The 20,287-nt window shown below is 58.2% G+C and overlaps 1 protein-coding gene across 5 annotated transcripts in view; it reads right to left on the bottom strand.

Annotated features, from left to right (window-relative positions):
• Positions 1-20,287, bottom strand: part of SHANK1 (SH3 and multiple ankyrin repeat domains 1) — a 60,164-nt gene that overhangs the window by 13,420 nt on the left and 26,457 nt on the right. For 3 of the 5 annotated variants that reach the window (XM_058708290.1, XM_058708293.1, XM_058708289.1), the window contains exons 13-23: positions 19,856-19,969; positions 19,601-19,676; positions 19,134-19,163; positions 11,349-11,431; positions 11,014-11,138; positions 10,309-10,444; positions 9,949-10,029; positions 9,375-9,398; positions 9,098-9,166; positions 8,549-8,667; positions 1,420-1,516 (exon numbers count right to left, since the gene is read on the bottom strand). In XM_058708290.1, coding sequence (XP_058564273.1) covers positions 1,420-1,516; positions 8,549-8,667; positions 9,098-9,166; positions 9,375-9,398; positions 9,949-10,029; positions 10,309-10,444; positions 11,014-11,138; positions 11,349-11,431; positions 19,134-19,163; positions 19,601-19,676; positions 19,856-19,969 — 954 coding nt within the window. The remainder of the gene's footprint in view (positions 1-1,419; positions 1,517-8,548; positions 8,668-9,097; positions 9,167-9,374; positions 9,399-9,948; positions 10,030-10,308; positions 10,445-11,013; positions 11,139-11,348; positions 11,432-19,133; positions 19,164-19,600; positions 19,677-19,855; positions 19,970-20,287) is intronic. The other 2 variants (XM_058708292.1, XM_058708291.1) reach the window with 2 other exon arrangements.

Raw genomic sequence — 20,287 nt, 5'->3', positions numbered from 1 at the left:
GGAACGACTTAGGCTGAGGCTAACGTTTAGGAGGCAGAGCCGCCTTAGAGGTAAGCAGTGCTGGGTGGATTTAGAGGGAGTCGAGATTAGGTACATGATGGGACACAAACGCAAGACTCGCACGGGTGGACTGTGGACGCTGGAAGGAGGAGAAAAGCTAGACCCGGTTAGCAAAAGGCCTCAGAGTGGATGGGGAGAGCAAAGACTTTTGCCTACTCATCACTGCCAGGGCTCAGGCTTTGACCGTGTCCTCACCTCTGACTACTCTCTCTCCCTTGGGGTCACCTCGAGCCGCGTCCTGCATCACTCACTCCGTCTCTGCTGAAGACGCCTGTGTCTGTCCTGGGGCTCAGTCCTCTCCCCTGAGCTCCAGGCTCCTCTATCCAAATGCCACATCTACTCGGACGTCCCGCTGGCATCTGAGACTTAGCAGGCCCCCAACTGTACCCCTGATCTCTTCTGACCCCATAGTCTCCCCCATCGGAGCAAATGGTGGCTCAATCCTACCTCAGGACCTTTGTCCCGGCCCTTCCCACTACCTGGAATGCCCTACTGCCTTATACCCACATGGCTCTCCCCTTCATTTCCATGTCTTAAAGATTTTTTTAAATGTTTATTTAATTTAGAGGGAGGGAGTGAGGGGGGCAGAGAGAGGAGGAACGAGGATCCGAAGAAGGCTCCGCGCTGTCAGCACGGAGCCTGATGCGGGGCTCCAACTCACGAACCGTGAAATCGTGATGTGAGCTGAAGTCGGATGCTCAACCGACCGAGCCACCCAGGCGCCTTCATTTCCATGCTTTGGCTCAAACCTGCCTCCCAGAACTCCTGACTTCTCTTATTCTGCTGTTCCTCCCCGCCCCCCAGAGAACTTAACACTGTGAACATACTATATCATTGTCTTGTTTCTTAACCTTATAAGGCAATATCTGTCTTCCCCTGCTGGAAGGAAAACTCCACGAGGACGGGACCTTTTGGTCTGTTTTGTTCACTGCCATGTATCACCAGCAGTCTAGGACATATGGTAGGGGGTCAATAAATATTTGTAGAACGGATGGATGGATGGATGGATGAAGTCAGATATGAGAAGACACCAGGGTCTGTGGTGGGGGCTTCAACCCACTGCGTCCAGGCGGGAACAATAAGGTGCCCATTTTCTAGAGGAAGAACCCAAGGCCCAGAGAGGTGAAGCCCCCTGCCCCAGGTCACACAGCTAGGAGGGACAAAAGCCAGGATCCAAACGCAGATTTGCGCAAACAACAAAGCCTGAGCTCTTTGCCCAACTCAACGGAACTGCGGTCACGTGCGGAAGTAGGAAAGAACATTTCAAAGCCCCATTCATTTCTCCCGTAAACTGTCACCCTCCCCAGCCTCCCCCTCCCCTGCTGGCATCCAGTATACCCCCGCTTCTGCGTGACATACCGATAGATTTTTGCCGGAGCATAAGCCCGGGTCCTGGAGGCAGGTAAGAAGGACGTTCATAACTTGGCTGGGAGCGGTGGTGCGGATCGAAGCTTGACTTCGGGGTCGCGGTCGGGGAGGAAAGACAACAGAGAAGGATGAGTCTGGGTGTGAAGTCTCATGGCTTCACCGCACAGCCAGCCCCCATACCTTCTCCAGGCCTCTGCAGGAAGGGTGAGAGGCGTCGAGGAGGCAAAAGGGAATTCTGGCGAAGGGAAGGGTTTCTGAGTTTGGGCAGCGGGGACAAAGAAAGGAAAAGAAAGCAGATTCTCAGTCCACCCAGATCACCAGTCTGGGTCTTTTCTCCATTCCTGCTGTCAGCCCCTCCCCAAGTCCAAGTCCCCACCGTTCCTTGCCTACATGGGCCGCAGTAGCTTCTTTTGTCATCCTGCTGCCACCCGTGTCCCCACCGCCTCTTTCTGTTCTGCTTTCCATGCAAGAGGCAGAGGGATCTTTCAAAAAGAAATCCAGGTCATGTCATCGCCTTGCTTAAAATCCTACAGCAGCCCCCCGCCCCACCATCAGTTAGGAGGGGATCGGAATCCCCCACTCTGGTCTACAGGGCCGTCTGTGGTAGACGCTGTTGGTGTGCACCCAGATCCTCCTGGCTGAGGTGCCGTGACCATCCCCGGCTGCTGTGTCACCTGCCTGGGCTCTCAGCTGCTGCCCCTCGCTCTGAAATATGGCCCTCCTCCAAAGGAGCTGGTGAGCCCAAGTAGTCACGTCCCCCTAGCTCTGGGAGCGGCCTGCAGCCAAGGACTGGCTGACATGGAGGTCCAAGGTAGGCCTGACTCCCTGTGCCATGCACGCTCCAAAGCTCTGGTAGAAGTCGGGCTGAAGGGGACTCCAGCGGGGACCGGGTTTGCTGACCTCCACAGCCCATCCTGCCTCCCTCACTCCCTCGCAATTTTCCCCTTAGGATGCTGGAGGTGCAGAAATCCCTATGTCAGGCTTCGACTGTGGGAGACCCAGGTACCCAGGACACTCTGGCCCCACCTGCATCTCCTGCCTCCTTAACTCCGGTCCCACCGTGGCCACCCGGCCTGCCCCTCCAATGGCCCAAAGCCCATCCCCGCTTTAGAACCCTTGCAAGACCTGGGTTTTTGTCTCTGCCACGGTTTCCTCCTCATCGCCACACGTTCCTTTCCATCTTCACGTTCTCCACTCAAACGTCCCTCCCAGTCCCTGTCCACTGCGTCTCCCTGTCCTGTTGTCCTTCTGGCGCTTATCCTCGTCTGAAAGGATTTGTTTACTTGCTTACTTTCCGTCTCCCTGCCTAGAATGTCAGCTCCCAGAAGGACCACAGGTACAGAAGCCGGGGCCCAGGATACCTTCAGGGAAAATAGTTCAATTTCCTTTAAAATCAGAGGTTGGAGAGGGGATGAATAGAATCCAGCCTGGATGATAATATTCATCTTTGCACCAAGACAACCAGACAATACAGATTTTAAGGCTTTTTGTTGGAGGGGGAGGAGCTCGTGAAGGCAAAAATGCCCAAGACCCATGGAAGTCCTAACAGCCTGTTAGGGTAGCAACTTTGTTGGTCTTGTTCACTTTTGGGTCCCCAGTCCCAAACAGGACCTGATGTTCTACAAGCCTGTGTCACATGAAGAGTAACTAAATGACAATGAGCCAGCATCAAGCGCTGACTCCCTTCCTTCCGCCGGGTGACCCCATATGTCTCTCTTCTCTGGCTTTGAGACCAGAAGTGCAGAAAAAGGAAACCCTTTTTGGATGAAGTCCCTACCCTCACCTCCCATCGCACTCCCTCCAGCCCCCTTCCTCTAAGTACTCCCCCCCCTACCTTTCCTGTGCCTCCGCATATGCTGTTCCCTCTGCCTGAAACATCCTTTCCCCCTGCTCCGCTTGGGGAAACTTGTCATCCTCGTCCCCACCCTGGCCTGGCCTCTCCCTTCCTCTAAACCTACATTGCCCAATACAGTAGCCACCGCCCTTTTGGATGTAAATTTTAATTAATTAAAATAACTTATAATTAAACAGTCCTTTCTTCCATTCATGCTGGTCATTTCAAAGGATCCATCGTCACACATGGCTGATGGCTGCCATATGGGACAGCACAGAGGTAGGACAGTTCCTTCAACACAGAAAGCTCTAGACCTTAATAGGGTGTGCCTAAGCTACCCTCTCACTGTGCTCACCACTCCGGATTGAAACTATCTACCTCTGTGTTTCATTCATTCATTCATTCATTCATTCCAGAGGTATTTATTGAGCACCTGATCCATGCCAGGGGGGAGGTGTGCCATGGAGGAGAGGGGGACTGTAATTTAAAACAGGGCAGGGGTGCCTCGGTTAAGCGTCCGACTCTTGATTTTGGATCAGGTCATGATCTCGTGGTTCGTGGGTTCAAGCCCTGCATCGGGCTCTGCGCTGACAGCACGGAGCCTGCTTGGGATTCTTTCTCTCCCTCTCTCTCTGCCCCTTCCCCCCCCTCTCTCTCTTTCTCTCTCTCAAAATAAACAAACTTAAAAAAAATGAGATAAAGTACTGCAGTCAAGGAAGGACTTTCTGTGAAGATGTAATTTGAGTAAACCCTAGAGGAAGGGAGCCATGCATACAGCCAGGGGAAGAGTATTGCGGGCAGAGGGAACAGGAAGTGCAAATGTCCTGAGGTAGGAGTGAGTGTGATGTGCTCAAGGAACCGGCAGGAGGCCGACATGTATGGACTGGGTGAGCAGGGGTGTTGAGGGGTGGGAGAAGAGGTCGGCCAGGTTGTAGAAGGGCGATAATGGACGGCATCTATTAATTTCAGATGTCTCCCTGGAGAGGATTCCTTTTACTACTCTGCACCCACTTATCCCTGCTTGGGGAAACTTGCCAATTATACTCTGGTATTAATAACGAGAGTTATTATAATTATTTGCTTTTTTGTTTATTGTCTGTCTCCCAGGGCAAGGAGCCTACCCAATTCCCATTCTACTCTTCTTCCTTGATAAGAAAACCCCAGGGGCGCCTGGGCGGCTCAGTCAGTTAAGCATCCAACTGCCACAGTTCGTGGGTTCAAGCCCCACGTCGCGCTCTGTGCTGACAGCTCAGAGCCTGAAGCCTACTTCAGATTCTCTCCTTCTTTCTCGGCCTGACCCCCCCCCCCCCGCCCCGACTTGCACTCTTTCTCTCTCAAAAGTAAATAAAACATTAAAAAAATTTTTTTAAATCTCCCTTAGCACCTATTGAGACTATATTTCCCAGACTCCCTTGCAGCTGTGAGGCCTGCACAGATGCACGAGTGGAAGTGTTGCGTGTTTCTTTGGGGAGGTCTCTTCAGAGGTGACCCCAGAAGCAACAATGCGCCCTCTTTAGCCTTTCTGCCTTTCCGTTCTTCCTTGTTCCTGACATCTGGAAGGCTGGTGCCACAGCTAGCCCGCCAGCCATCTTGGACCGTGAGGTGACCTCATGGTTGGCAAGAAAGCCAGGATGGTGCAGCGGAAAGTGGGAAGGATCCTGGGTCTTCGTGACCATGGCGCCTGCCCCTGGGACTCCCTACTCCAGCCTTCGTCAATATCACAGAGACGGGACTTGCCTTGTCAGCCCCCGCTGTTCCGGGGTTTCTCTTACACGTAGCGGACCCCAATTGTGCCAAATCCACCCCCTGCCCCCAAATGTAAATTCTCTAATAGAAGTGGCCTGGATTGGCTTACTCCCGCATCCCCAGGGCTGAGCAGTGGGTCCAGCGTATACCGGGTGCTCAGTAAATGTGTGCAAAATGATGGGGGGGGGGGGGGGAGCACCCAGTCAGAAAGGATGCAGGGACCACGGGGGGCAGAAGCAGTCCTGGACAGGACACTGAATACAGAGTCCAGGCTGGGGAGGGCAAGCAAGGGATAATGGGGAGGTGGCAAGGAAGGTGAGGGAAGCATCTGGCAGGAAGCATGGGAGTCGGGAGGGGTGGGGGGCAGAGTGACAAAAGGGGGTTCACAATGAGAGGGGAGGGGTGCCTTTGTCTGAAGAGAGTGCAGAGTGCAGGGAGAGGCGCCAGATTGGCACACGAACAGAAGACACTTCTAAGTGGAAGAGGAGGGATCAAATAATGGGTTAGCTTGACACAAAAGGGGTCAGCGTGGCAGAGGAGACGCCAGACTGATGGAGAAATCATAATAGGGTCTGAGGAGGCGGTTGGACTGACTGCCTGAGGGGCACACTGACTCAAGGTGGGACAGGCTGACCTCCGACGATGAACGCCGGAGCGTCCCCTCCCGCGCAGCGGGGGCAGCCAATCAGAGTGCCCGGGTGCGCGTGACGTCACCGGCTGCGGGCAGACTCCTCCCCAGCGACTCAGCCAGAGGTCCAGCCCTCCTCCTGTGCCACCTCGTGGGCCGGTGGTGGGTCTGGGGCCTCAAGGGCAGAGTGCGTGCCCAGGCTGGAGGCTGAAGATGGGCTGAGAAACGAGTGCCACGGAGACAGCCCCTGAAAGGGGTGACGGGGGAGAGAGCTGAGGGGGTGACGGGGGAGAGAGCGGAGGGAGAGACAGACGGTGAGACAGAGACAGGCAAAGGCAGACAGATGGGGAGAAAGAGACAGAGATGGGGATTCAGAGCCGGGGGTTGGGGGAGGGCAGGAGGGGAAATGAGACAGCGATGGCAAGAGAGAGCGCCCCAACAAAGCAGGAAGAGAGGCAGTCCTGAGAGGCCCTGAGACGGGGAGGGCCAGGCAGGCCCCAGGAGGCAAAGAGTCAGAGAATGGGACCAAAAGGGTACGGTCACAATAATCAGGGGGAAAACTGAGTCCAGAGAAAGGCTGAAACTGGCACCCAGACAGAGACTGGGCAGAAGGGGGGGACAGTAGTGGGATGACCCCTTGGAGTCAGTGACCAGGCAAGAGAGAGAGCAGCTGAGATAGCCAAAGCCTCACAGAGGGGAGGACAGATGGATGGGCAGCAGAACCCTAGGAGGAGACAGCCCAAGAGGCACCTCGACCGACCTACGGTGGACCTGCCTGGGGTCTGCACCCCCACTGTTGCCATCGGGAGGTCCCTCAGTACCGCCCCCTCCCCACCTTATTGGCCCACGTCTGGGCCCACCTGGGGGATGTCTCTGGAGCTCAGATGGTGAATTCTGTGAGGGCTGGGATCTTGTCTGGCCGTAAGCACGGTTCACACGGGGAGGGGCTGGCATGCTGGCTGGCTGGCACTTGGTGGATAAGCCACGCGTTTGTTGTGTAAACGAAAACGGGACTCGCCCTCTGTGTATTTTGGAGACTCTGCACCTGAGATGCCGTTGTAGGATCTCTGGGGGGCACGTACAAGGCTCACTGGTAAGTCGTTGTGGGGTCTCCAGTTTATTTTATGGCCTAAGAGGGCTCAGCGTCTATTGAGAGCCTGCTGTGCTAGGAGCTGATCTCATTCAATCCTCAGAAAGACCCGCAAGATTGGCTTTAGCCCCACTGTACGGAGCGGGAAACTGAGATGCAGAGAAATGGAGTAGTGTGGTCCAAGTAACACAGGAAGTCAGAGGAGGTCAGGATTGGAAGGCAGGTCTGCCTGGCTTGACTGCTTGTGCACTTCTGTGCTGACCTTCGGGGGAGGGATGGAGGCAACAAACGGAGCTGGTCTTGGCCAGACCCGTGACTGTATCCCCAATAGAAATCACAGATATTTCCATATCCCATCACATGGTTGCAGATTTCTTGAAATAGTGTTTATGCTCCTCATGACTTTTACGTTAGAGGAGTTAAGATCCATCACGAGGTCTTGGTGGCTAATGTGTTGACAAAAAGGCACCAATATTACTGTATCACAAGTTTTGCTTTTACTGTGTGTGTGTGTGTGTGTGTGTGTGTGTGTGTGTGTGTTTAAGTAAGCTCTAGGCCCAACGTGGGGCTTGAACTCGTGACCCTGAAATCAAGAATTGCACGCTCGACTGACTGAGCCAGCCAGGCGCCCCACGAATTTTGCTTTTCAAAATATTTTGAGGGGCGCTCGGGTGGCTCAGTCGGTTAAGCGTCCAACTCTTGGTTTCGGCTCAGGTCATGATCTCACGGTTCGTAAGTTCAAGCCCCGCGTTGGGCTCTGCGCGGACAGTGCGGAGCCTGCTTGGGATCCTCTCTCTCTGTCCCTCCTTCTGCCCCTCTCCCGCCTCTCAAAATAAATAAACGAACTTAAAAAAAATATTTTGATAACTGTAGTATCAGTGTAATTGGCTTCTTTTGTTTCCTTATGTATTTTATGTTTATAAGCATTATTCTGAGGACTATCCCAGCCTTCCAAGGGGGATCCATGGTCCCCCAAAAGCCAGAGAATCTGGTTTTAGAGTAAATAGCCCCTTGGCCACCGAGTGGTGGGTGCAGTCTATTGGAAGAGGGGTTCAGAGGTCAGGGTCAGAGGGCAGGGCCTGAGCACAGAAAAGTAGGAAGCGCTAAGAGAGAGGAAGGGTGGTGTGTGACCTTTGGAGGAGAGGCTGGAGGGTGGGAAGAGGCACCAGCGGGGCTGGTGGCCCCATGAAGGGGCCCGGCCCAATGACAAGCCTGCCACGGAGGGACCAGCAGGCCCACCAGAAGAGTCAGGGCCATGGATCCAGTTGAAATACTGCCTCCCTCTCTGAGCCTCAGTTTCCCCTCTGGAAATGAGCTAATAACCGATCCTACAAATGAATGAGATAACCCATGTGAAATGTAGTGTCCAAAATATGATCAGCGCCCACGACACTCTGTCACAGGGAAAAGCAGAGCGGAGACAGAGCTAATAATTAATATTTGAATAACCCCCACTTGTTGAGCACCTATTATCGTGTGCTGGGCCTCTGCCAGGGACTGCCATCCAGGACATCGTTTTGCCTTCCCTGAGACTCTTGAAGTGGGACAGAGATGGAGGAGAGAGTGTGAGGAGCAGGGGGTGAGGGAACAGGAAGCAAGATTTAGGAGGAGAATCAGGAAAAGGATGGGCAGGGAGGAAAGGAAGCCCCCAGAATGGGGAGAAAGGAAGGGACCCAGGAAGCGCGGTGCCCCTCCTGGATCGACGGTAAACACAGTGGGGTCAGGAAGGGTTTGCAAGGAACAGGACAGAGGTGCCAGGTTGGCGTGTGCACCCCCAGCCTCTTCACCACTACGCCCCCGTCCCCCAGTGCAGGCAGCTCACCTCGGTGGCAAAGAAGCCTTTGGGCCGGTGTTTGCCCAGCGACGCGAGGCCGCCAGGTCCAGGACTCTCGCTTGCACTGATGGTCTGCTGAGCTGCCGCCAAAATTTCATCCAGTTTGTCTAAGGGGAGGCGGAAGAGGCAGTGCAATGAAGCTTGCTTTGGCCTCACCAGAGACGGAGCTGCCGGGAGCCCAGACAACGTTTTGTGTGGACCAGAAAAGGGCACCCATCCCCATGGACACAGTCTCCAGCCCAGAAGGCAGGGCCCAGCGGTGGGAAGAGGTGAGGGCAGCAAATAGGACAATCGTCCTAGGAGGGAAGGTGGAGGGGTGGGGGTGGGGCAAGAAGAAGTTGAGGGAGAGGCTGCGGACAGAAGTGGGAGCTCATACTTGATGGCTGGGGCAAGGCTGGGGTGTGAGGTGATCGGCTCAGCTCGGAGATGGCCAGAGGGTGCACAGGCGGGAGCAGGGTCGGAGTGGCTCCTGCACCCCAGGGGGCGTGGGGTCAGGGGTCCTGGGCAGCCCGGGGAGCCCGGGGTGGGCCATCTTACTGAGAGCCATCTGATACACGGTCCGCTTTTTCTCCATGCTGGGCACCGGCGGAGGCTGCTGCTCGTACTCTGTGGGCAAAGGATGCGGATGAAGTCCAGGGGCGCCCCGAGGGACGGGGCGGAGCGGGCTCGGCCAGTGGGCGTGGCCAGCGGGTGCGACCAGCGGGCGTGCGCAAGCGCGAGTGGGGCAGTGAAGGGCCCGGGTCGGGGAGGGGCGAGTCCGCCGGCGGGATGGGGACGGGGGGGGGCCCCCCCCGCCAGTCCTGTGCCCACTCACCACTCTTCTTCTTCCAGGGGGAGACTAGCCCGGGGGAGAGGCAGTAGAGGAGCCAAGAGTTAGGACTTCAGGGGGGAGGCGAGGGGCCCCCTCTCTGGAACACCCTCCTCCCTCAGGGTAGGGGTGGTCAGCTGCCCCATCTGCCCCCTGTCAGGGGAAACGGGACCCCCCAGGTCCACTCGGCCCTGTCTGGGGAGGGGCTGGCCTTCCTTTCTGTCAGGGGAGGGTGGGGAAGCTGGTGGAGGAAGAGATAGAGAATGGGGGTGGGCGTGAGGTGGGGCAGGTGGAGAGAAGCCAGAAAGGAAATAGGGACCCGTAGGGAGGGACGTGCAGACCCAGAGAGAGACTCGACAGAGAAACAGATATAAGAGGACAGAGGAAAGTCGACTCTCAGACGCCCCTTCCCAGCGACACACACGCAGGCCACAGAGAGTCTGACCCATGGACTGGGGGACAGGTTGAGGACGAGGACCCCTGGTCACTAACAACACTAACAAACTCAAGGTCTGGTTCAGCCCCCCTTCTGCCCCTCTCCCTCCCCAGCGCCTGGACCCCAGCAGCCCCACAGGCTCACCCATCTCCTCCAGCTCTGAGGTCATGGACTTGGAACGAAGAGAGATGGCTGGGGGCGGGAGCCGCTTAGCCTGCTGGGGTGCTGGAAGGTGATGGCGGGGGCGAGGCATCAGTACCATGGACAGAAGGCCCGTGACCCCTACCACCACCACCAGTGCTCCCGGATACCAGAGACAGCTGCCACCAGCATGCTGAGCCCTCCTCCCCGTATCAGTTTCTCCCCAGAAGGGTCACAAACAAGCAGCCCTGGGGAAGGGAAGGCCAGTGGTGGGGACCATTAAGCCATTAGGGCTTCTGAAGACCTTAGTCTGGTGGCAGTGGGGTGCCCAGGTCTGGCCACGCAAATGAGGAGGAGAAGCACCTTTCTTATGGACAGCCTCATCCATGTCCGGGTGCCTGGTGACCATCACCACCTTGACCATCAGCGTGTTGCCCCCTTGGCGGATCATGTTCACCACCTGTCGGTGGCCGACCTTCACCACATTCTGCCCGTTCACCTGTGGCACAGATGCCCCCAAACCACACAGAGTAGGTGAGGCGAGGGATGCTTTCAGCTTCAGAGTCCCCAGCTGAGTGACCTCCTGCTTTGCCCGCTTTACAGCACTGTTGGTCATTCCTCCCTCCCCTTGACCCTCCCCCCCCACCCTTCCCCTTACAAGACCCTAATTTTCCTGGCCCCAGGGTTAAGGGGCTGGGCTCACCCGATTCACCTTTCTCTCCCTCCTTGTCCCCCCCCTTGCAATGTGTGTGTGTGTGTGTGTGTGTGTGTGTGTGCGCGCGCGCGTGCACCGGGGGACAGCTCTGTTTTCTTTTGAGATGCTTCAGAGAGGCCTTCAGAAGGAACCCCTGGAGAAGGAGGAGGCTGGCTGGGGTGCGGGCTGGGGGGCTGGGAGGCCTGGTGCAAAAAGAGTCTACATGTGGGCAGCCAGATCCTGGTGTGAATCAGGAGGGGCCTGGGGATTCGTCGCCAGGGTTCCTGGCGTGGGGGAGGGGGAAGCAGTATCTGTGCAAGGTATGCTGAGGCTGGCACTTGGGAAGGCCCCTGGGGCCGGGGGTCAGGACTCACCTCGATGAGGAAGTCTCCCATCCGCAGTCCAGCTCGCCATGCCACGCCACCCTCATCCACGGACTCCAGATACTGCAGCGCCGGGAAGGCCGGGGTGGGGGTGAACTCCTCGATGGGGGTCTGCGCTGCAGATGGGGAGGAGCCGGCGGGGTCGGAGGGGAGGGGGTGGAGAGGCCGAGCAGGGGATGGGGCTCAGACCCAAGTCACAGAGGCCTCATCGTAGCTGAAGGACCGGCACCCTGGGGTGGGGTGGTGGGTGGGCTGGGGTCCCTTCCCCTGTCCATCCCCCTGGGTCAGAGAGCCCTTCTCCCATCTCCTCCCCGGCCGGCACTCACCCTTGGCCCCCCGGAGCACGAACCCAAAGCCCTCACTGTCCTTCTTCTGCAGCAAGACTGTCTTCTCCTTAATGATGTAATCGCTGGCGAGGGGGGTGGGGTGGAGAAGGGATTATGAGACACGGAGTCTGTGCTCCATCAGCAACCCGGCGACCTGAGCCCCTGCTCCAGAACCATTCATCCCCCACCCCCCCCCCCCCGAGGATCTTCCTCACCCACTCCGCTAGTGTTTGCTTGCAGCAGCCCTGACAGGCCTCCCCCTCAGAGCCCGGGCTGCTTGCTCTCCCACTCAGCCTTTCCTCATTCATCCATCCATGCCTCCATCCACCCATCCATTCAGCAAGCGGCTACCAAGCCCACTGTGTGCCGGCACAGCGTGAGGGACAGGGAGGTAAGCCGCCAGATCACCAGACAGCCCGCTTTGAGCTCCTGCTAGCCACTTCCTGTCGGTGACCTTGAGCCCAAGACTTTAACCTTTTGGGCCTCAGTTTCCTTGTCTACCATGTGAGACAATAAAAGGCCCTACCAGACGAGGTCGCTATGGGGGTTCCGTACCAAAATAGTTAAGAAGCACAGTGCCGGGCACATAGTCATCATGCTGGGTAGGATTCTTTCAATGCCTTTGGTCGAGTTACTAGGTCCAGAGGACACGTGTACTTCCATAATACCCCTCCCAACTCCTTGACTATATATATCCTACAGTAACACCTCCCCAGGTACCCAGGCACATTGTATTATCGCTTAGTCAGCATGGCACAATATGGTGGCTGCTACATGTATGTGGCTATTTATACGCAAAGTGATTAAAAATTAAATTGAGAGGGGACCTGGGTGGTTCAGGAGGTTAAGCGTCTGACTCTCGATTTCGGCTCAGGTCACGATCTCACGGTCCGGGAGATCGAGCCCCCACGTTAGGCTCCGCACTGACCGTGTGGAGCCTGCCTGGTATTCTCTCTCCCTCTCTGCCCCTACCCCCCGCTCGCGCCCTCCCTCTCTCCAAATAAATAAAAAAACACTTAAACAAATTTAAAAATAGATAAAGATCAAACAGGGAAATTCAGTTCCTCAGTCTCACTGGCCACGTTTCAAAGTGCCCAGTAGCCACATGTGGCCAGTGGTTACCATGCGGGACAGTGCAGATACAGAACATTTCTATCATTGGAGAAAGTTCTAGCGCACAGCAGTGACTTCTCTGTTCCCTGGTCTACCTCAAATGCATCTCCTTCACGCGCTGGATAGATTCCAGTAAAATGCAAATGCAAACGACCCGTGAATACGCAGATAGTCCCCTACCGCCACCAAAGCCTGTCAGCACATTTAGGTAATGGTCACGTACCCAGGAGAGTTCAATGAAACCCAAACATATTCCACGAATCTCAACCCCTGCCTGGGCTCGCTCAGATAACAGCCCCAAAGCCTTGACATCACCACTGTGCGCCTCAAGATGACATATCCATTCCGTTCCAGGAACCCCAGTATACAGCGGAAATACCCAAGCACCCTGATCCAGCCCCACTCCCCTCGGCAGCCCCAGGAACACCCTCAGTCCCCCAGAACGCACGCCCCGCTGCACCCCGGGCGGCCTGTGGTCACGTCTGAGACCCTTCCAGCACAGACGCAGACCCCTCAGTATATCCCAATAATATCCACCAGCCCTAACACACTCCAGCAACAAGCGTGCTCCCCGCGCACTTTAATCACCGAGTCTCACGGATTCGGCAAAACAGCCCTCCACGCATACTCCAGTAGGTTTCGGTAACACCCCCACACATCCCAGTATGCTCCAATAATAACTCCCCCTCACTTGGATCTCAGTATATTCCCATAACCCGCCCCCTGAACACATCCCAGCACACGCCAATAATACCCACTGTGCTCCTACTGTATTTCGGCACCATCCCCCGCCACACCGGCAGCCCTGTGCGCTCTCATGACCCCACGACCTCCACTGTCGCTGTCACATCCATACATCTGGACCACAGAGACAGCGTTCTGCACCTGCGTGTGCACACGCAGACACGCCTAGCAACCGCTCTCGCTCCAAGTTCACCACGGTCCATTAAACGCGCCACACCCTACCTATCAGGTCTTCTTGATCTTCTCCTCAAGCCAGGGATAGGTCGCCCTTGTAGCAGGGTGGAAGGGGTGTGGGAAGAGCGGAGGGACGAGGTTTCGGAGGAGTGAGGGAGGAGAGGGGAAGAGACGGGAGGCAGAAGGAAGGGGCCGAGGCCAAGGCCCACAGAAATTGGTTCAGAGGTCGGGGCTCCCTTGCTCCCGCCCATGCACTCTGGGATGCCCACCGCCGTCCCGGCCCGACAAATTCCACGGAGCCCTTCTGCCCTTGCTACGTCCATATCCGCTCTGGATCTCCAGGTCCCCAGCAGCCACCAGTGCCCATCCTTCATCCCTCGCTGGCAGCCGTTTCTCCTTCCGTTCCTGCTACCAACCCCTACATTCTCCCACACCTCTCCCCGGCCCCTGGCATCCCTCTTTTACCCCCACGTTATCCTCCCACTCCAGACATAAGCCTTCCTCAAACCCCCCAGCCCCCAATGTGATTCAATAAAACTCCCATATCCATCATATCCCAGGAAGAAACACTGGCCATGTGCAAGTCAGTATCTGAAACCCTTCACAGCTAAATAACTCAAGTGTCTCTCACAGCCAGCCTCTGAGGTAGGCATAAGTGCTATTTCCACTTTATGGGTAAGGAAAGAGCGGCACAGAAAGGTCAAGTAACTTGCCTAAGGTCACGCGGTGAGTAATCTTCAAAAACACAGAAGGAAACACCTGGGTAAATGCAGGTATAACATCCCCCACTTGACTGCACTCAGATACCTCCACACACATACATCTGCCCCAAATTGGCCATGAGCTTCCCCCCCCCACCGCCCCCATTCAGTGCCTGAAACGTATCCCAGGCTATGCCAGTAGCACGGCAATGAGTGACATCCAGTGACCCATTGCTGAATGCCAGATGCCGTTGCGTGCATTTTACATTTATTTATTCACATTGCCTCACAACACCCCTGGATGGGGGTGGCTGTTACTGTTCCCATTTTATCAACGAGGAAACTGAGGCACAGGGAAGTACATGCTCGAGACCACGCCAGCTGGAAAAGGGTCAGAGCCAAGATCTGAATTCCTCACAGGCAACCCATACACCCCAGCGATGTCCAAACCCCCTCAGATCGTCACAATGCCACCTCTGTCCCTCCCTCTCAAGCGTCCCCATCCGGATGTGCTCCTTTCTGTCCCCACTCCCGTGACTTTCTCACCCAGTCTCCGGCCACCGTGATGTTTCCCCCATGCCACCGCGTCCTCCTCCAGCCTTCCAACTGTCCTGTTGCCCCGACAGTTTCCCTCAGCTCAATGTCCCCCATCCTCGGCTCCTGTGGATGCCCCTTCACCCCTCTGCACCTCGCCCCCTGCTCCTCCACGCCATCTGAAAGCTCCACGTTGTCCCGGCCCCCCCTCATTAGCTCTCGCTTCTGTCAGCCCTCATCACACGCCACGGGGCCACCCCTCCACCTCCGACTTGGCCTCTGCACACCCGCCAGCCCCTTCCCCAAAGGGTCCTCCGCAGACCTCCGGGACCTCCCTCCCCCTCCGTTGGCCTCACCCTTCCCAGGTCTTCTCACGCTTCAGTAGGCAACCCCACTGTGTCCCCTACAGCACCCCAGGTCCCTCCCATACTCCCGAGTCCCCCGCATTCTCATCCGTGGAAGCCTCTTCCCACTTCTGCACCCTCAACTCACTTCCTCACACACCCTTCCGCCTCCTGATACTTGCAGCTGCATTTCATTTATATTCCCTGCATCCTCTCCGTGCTCTCCCTGTGCCGCCTTGGATCCCCACCCCCAAACCCTCCTCACAGATCCTGCCTTTCCCTCTTCACCCCATTTCCCCACACACCCCACGCACCCTCTCTGCTCCAGCACCCCTGTTCCCCCCAACTTCAGGGTCCCCCACTCTCCCCTGTTCCATTCTCCTCGGCCACCTTCCGACGGAGACCCCCTGCCCCCACCCCTGCCCCAGTACTCGCTACCCACGCGAAGCCCCATCCGCGCTCCTACTGCTGACTGACTACCTGCCCTGCAGGAGCACGCACAATGCTCCCCCCCAGGCCATCCCTCGGCCACCCCAGAGTGGCCTCTGGAGCCCAGCGGCCAGCTCTTGTTCTCCGGATCCCACACACAGAGACCGCAGCAGCATCCACTCCCCCCACCCCCACCCCAGAGGTGCCTCTCACACACCCAGGATCCCACAGCCCAGAGCTTGCTGCCGTACAAGGCACCCCCTCGGGTACTGGGTCCCTCCCTATGTCCCCGGCTCCAAGCGTCTCTCCATGGCCTGCACAGAGGCCCCCCGCGCGGGGAAGCAGCCCCTTCCCGTGCTGAGAAGTAGCACACACAAGCAGATGCAGCTCCCTGGTGCAGAAGCCCGGCCGGGGCTCAGCACACCTGCCCCACACAGGCACAGACCCCCTGGAAGCAGGGAGAGGGGCACATGGGGACAGAGACACATGGAGAGTGTAGAAAAGGGGGGCCTGTGGGGGAGGGGACAGGCCTGGCATGGGAGGGGAGGTATTGGGAAACACAGCCGCAGTCCCTGGGACAGGCCCACTCCATCACACACACACACACACACACACACACACAGTCCCCAGACAGCCTCTTTATCGCTCCAAATTGCACACAGAGACAGACACCGTCAAGCAGGGACACACAGATGGACACAGCTGTGGTGGGGGGCTGGGAGCCCACCATCTCTCCATCTCTCTCTCTCACTCTCTCTTTCTCTCTCACACACACACATACACACACGCGTGCGCACACAGCTGCAGGCAGTCACACACGCACGCACATCGACACAGCCACACTGACACATGCACAGTCGCACAGTGACACGCAGCGGAAAAAGAGGAGGGGAGGGGAGGGGAGGCCGGGGGTGGGATGTGTGTGTGATGGGGGGGATGACTGTGAATGGGAGAGAGGGGTATGAATGGGGGGACTTGCCAACTCTGCAAAGGGGTGTGGGGAGATGGGGATCAGAGGAATAGGGGCCTGGAATGTAGGTGCCTGAGGGGGAGCGCTCCACAGAATGGGGGCGGTGAGGGGGGCAGGAAGAGGTAGTGGGTTCGAAATCCCCGAGTGGGGTCCGTTTGGAGGGTCTGACTGGGGGCAAGGCTGTGGAGGAAGAGACAAGGGGGCCTGGAAGGGCCTGGAAGGGGGCTGAGGAATGTATGCGTGTGTGTGGTGGGGGGGCTCGGAGAGAGAGGCCCAGGGACGGGGATGGGAGAAGGATTGAGAAGAGGGGTCCAAAACGGTTTACCACTGAGAGAAGGTGAGGGGAGAGGGGCTGGAAGAGGGGCGGCTTGGGGGGGGCGGGGAGGAGTCCCAAGGCTGGAGGATTAGCGGCGGGGGGGAGGGTCGTCACAGCGGGCCGGGCCGGGGCCTCCCAGCCTGCCGGGGAGAAAAGGGGCGGCGCGCTTCGTTACCTGTAGATGTACCAGACGCTGCGCCGCCGGGGCCCCAGGGCCGGCCAGCTGGAGGAGAGCGCGGGGGGCGGCTGCGGCAGGGAGCCCCCACCGGGGCCGCCCCCGAGACCCCCGCCGCCGCCGACCGCAGACAAAGCCATCGCCGCCGCGGCCCCGGCCCCGGCCCCGGTCCCGGTGCCGGCCGCCCCCGCCGCCGCCGCCGCCGCCGCGTCCCCGTCCCCGCTCGGCCGAACCCCCGTGTCCGGGCCCCCAGGCCCCGCCTCATGCTGACCCGCGCCGGGAGGGGGGAGGGGGAGGGGGCGCGCACCCTCCCGCGGGAGGGAGGGCAGGGCCGGGGGCTCACATGCCGGGGGGCGCGGGGGCGCGGGGCGCGGGGTCGGGCCGCGGCGGGAGCGCGAGGACCGCGGACGGCGCCGGCTTCAGCACCGCGGACAGCTCCGGAGGCGGGCGCCGGGCGCGAGGCTTTAACCCCTTGGCGTCCTGCGCCGGGCGGCGGAGGGGGCCGGGCAGGGGGGGGAGGGGGCCGGGAGGGGAACGCGGGGGCCCCCTTGGCGGGAGAAGGGGGAGGGGCGAGGCGCGGGGGGGGGGGAGGAGAAGGGGGAGGCACTTCCGGTCTGGGCCCCCCCCTTAACCCCCTCCCCCCTCCAGGGCCCTCCCGCGCAGGTGCAGAGCGAGGGAGAGCGGAGAGAGACGCACAACACCATACAAGATGCCTCGCAACCGCGTGCGGGGACGCGCGAACAGAGCCCCACTTCCCAGGCAGGGATACCACGGTGAGCGAGGCCCCGGGAGGGGACGCACAGCCCCCTCCCCCGCCCCCCATCGCAGACCGACGCATAACGCACCCCAACACAGTGTGGAAGGGCCAGGAAGGGAAGGCTAGAAACATTGAGACTGGGCCCCAGAGCGGTGAGAGACACCCCTCCCCCAAAGAAGCTCAGGAGAGGGACATACACACACCAGAGCTCACTCAAGAGAGGAGAGACCGTAGGCTCCCAAGGAGAGGAGAGAGGGTGGCACAGGCCAGGACCTTACAGTTCCAGCAGGGATGCAGGGCACACAACACAGGCAGGGCCACCTCAGACAGGGTCAGGGAGAGCAGCGGGGAGGCCGAAGGGGAAGAGCCTCAGACACACCACACAGAGCAGCACATGCCAGTGGGCACAAAGAGGAGAGAAGGGGAGGGAATGAAGTTGACAGGACAGAGCTAGGGAAAGGAGAAGGAAGAAGCTGAGGGTAAGAGGGGCCACCCCCCCCCCTCCAGCTGGTAGAGCAAGCGACTCCCAGACCGAGGCCAAGGAGAGACCCAGAGAGACACTGTCAGAGACAGGAGGCAGAGGCTGATAGGGAGATTTGGGGTGGGGGGACCTCGATACTCACCCGGTGCCCAGAGCCAGAGACGTGCCAGGTGAACACACACAATGGTCAAGCGCCTCAGACACTCCGGGCGCAGGGTGGCACCCCAGCCCCACCCTCTCTCCCCATCTTGTCCCCCCCTTCCCCCCCTGCCCGTCCCCACTGGCCAGAACACAGACACATAGGTTTGGACACATTTAATGGAAGGATGCTACAAACAAGGAGACCCTTCCCTGGATGGGGGGAGTGGTGGGGGAGGGTGTCATCTTTCAGACACCCAATTATGACCTCCCTCTCCCACAGTCTTGCCCTCCTGGAAGCCCAAGGCCTGGAATCCTCCCCTCTTCTGCCCTCCCCTCCCCCAATGCCCCAGGTCCTCAATTCCAGATCAATCGGACAGATGCAAATGCATGCACACGATTTTATGGGCTGACACGCACGCACAGTGACATGCAGAGAAAGAGACAGAGACGTGTGCAGAAACCCACCTGTCCATACAAGGTAAGCAGACACACTGACATCCCCGGAAACACTTGCCTCGTTCTCAGACACACAGATTCAGGGAAACACAGATGTGCAGAGGCAGCCGCACGATTAGCCTCAATCGTGTGCCCGTAAATGAAAGCCACAGAGCACCCATCTACACAGACTGGGACAGATCCTTTCACCGTCATGGGCATGTATATACACAGGGCTATACGTCTAGGGGCCTCTTGAGCCACCCATGCACACAGACACGTGTCATGCGCACCTACAGAGACACATGGGCAAGAACACACTCGGAGAATCCGTACAAGGACGCTCGCCTGTGTAAGATGTTCACGCACAGGGAAACCAACTCTGGTCGTGCACACACAAGTCCATACATCCCCAGGCACCCTTTCTTCCCATTCCTGACCCCGTGCCCCCCCCTTCCCCTCCCCTCTCACCTCCCTGGGCCAATCCCATCCATCAAGCTTCTGAAGCAAGTCAGCCAGCAGCCAGGGAGGGGAAAGGTGTCAGTGTGCCCGTCTCTCCACCCCCACCCCTCCTGGCCCAGCTCTGCCCGCCCCCCTCCCCACGCCGGTGCGAGGCATGGGATGTACACACCTGTGCTGCACATAAAGATGGGGCACATGAAGGAGACAAAGGCCTCCAGCCAGCCACACACACGAGCTTCCCCATCCTCAGCTGTCCACCCCACTGGTCTCAGGCTACCCCAAAACTGGGCAGTCTCAGTGGCTGCCCAGGATGGTTTGGGACTGGGCTTGTGGTCTCAAGCTACCTCTGCCTTCTCCCACCTCTGGATCAAACTTTGGAGGGAGCAGGAAGGAGGCTTAGAGGTGGTGGAAATATTTAAAGGTGGAATATGAAGGGAGCTTGGGGTGAGGGGCACCCGAGGGTGTAGGACATTTACCTTGGGGCATCAAAGCTGTCGTAGGAGCCCACGGTATAATGCCGGAAGAGTCTCTTTGCCTTGTCACTGCGGCTTTCTGCAGGGGGACAAGGGACGGCCTTGGACCCTCGCTCTGGAAACCATGAGCCCACCCCTGGGGGTCCTGGCCCAAGCTGTCCCATCTACCTCCCAGTGCCCCACCCCCATCGGGAGGGGGAAAGGAAGGGACATGAGAACCCTAGGATGCATTGGGGACAACTGGCAAGTCTTCATTACCTTGCTTTCCCTCCTGGGAGCGGTTTGCCACCTCTTCCAGGCAGTCAGAGGGGAACCAGCCAATGCGACCTTTGACTTGGCCTTCCCAGAAGCCTCCTTCCCCGATGCTAAGCACTGGATGGGGAGCAGGGACACAGAAACATTTCCACGTTTCCATGTTGCCCCCCACCCCCAACGTACTCGATGCACAGCCTTTCCACAGTGCCCGGCGCCTAGCACAGGGCCTGGCCCAAGAGCATCTTTAAAAAATGCCCAAGGAAGGGATGAGGGAGTTGGCGGGGGGAACCAAACCATATCGCTCCTGCTTTCTAGCTTCTGAATCCAATGGGAACATGAGGATGCCCTGGAAAAAGGGCTGGGTCTGGTGACACGGTCCTCAGGGGTTATGGACACATTCACAAAGAGCCCTCATCTCCCCTGGTAGCCAGGGAC

The sequence above is a fragment of the Neofelis nebulosa genome, chromosome 17 (assembly GCF_028018385.1).
Source record: "Neofelis nebulosa isolate mNeoNeb1 chromosome 17, mNeoNeb1.pri, whole genome shotgun sequence".
Classification (NCBI taxonomy): Eukaryota; Metazoa; Chordata; class Mammalia; order Carnivora; family Felidae; genus Neofelis; species Neofelis nebulosa.
The sequence above is the reverse complement of the archived record's forward strand: the minus strand, read 5'-3'. Positions and strand labels throughout refer to the sequence as shown.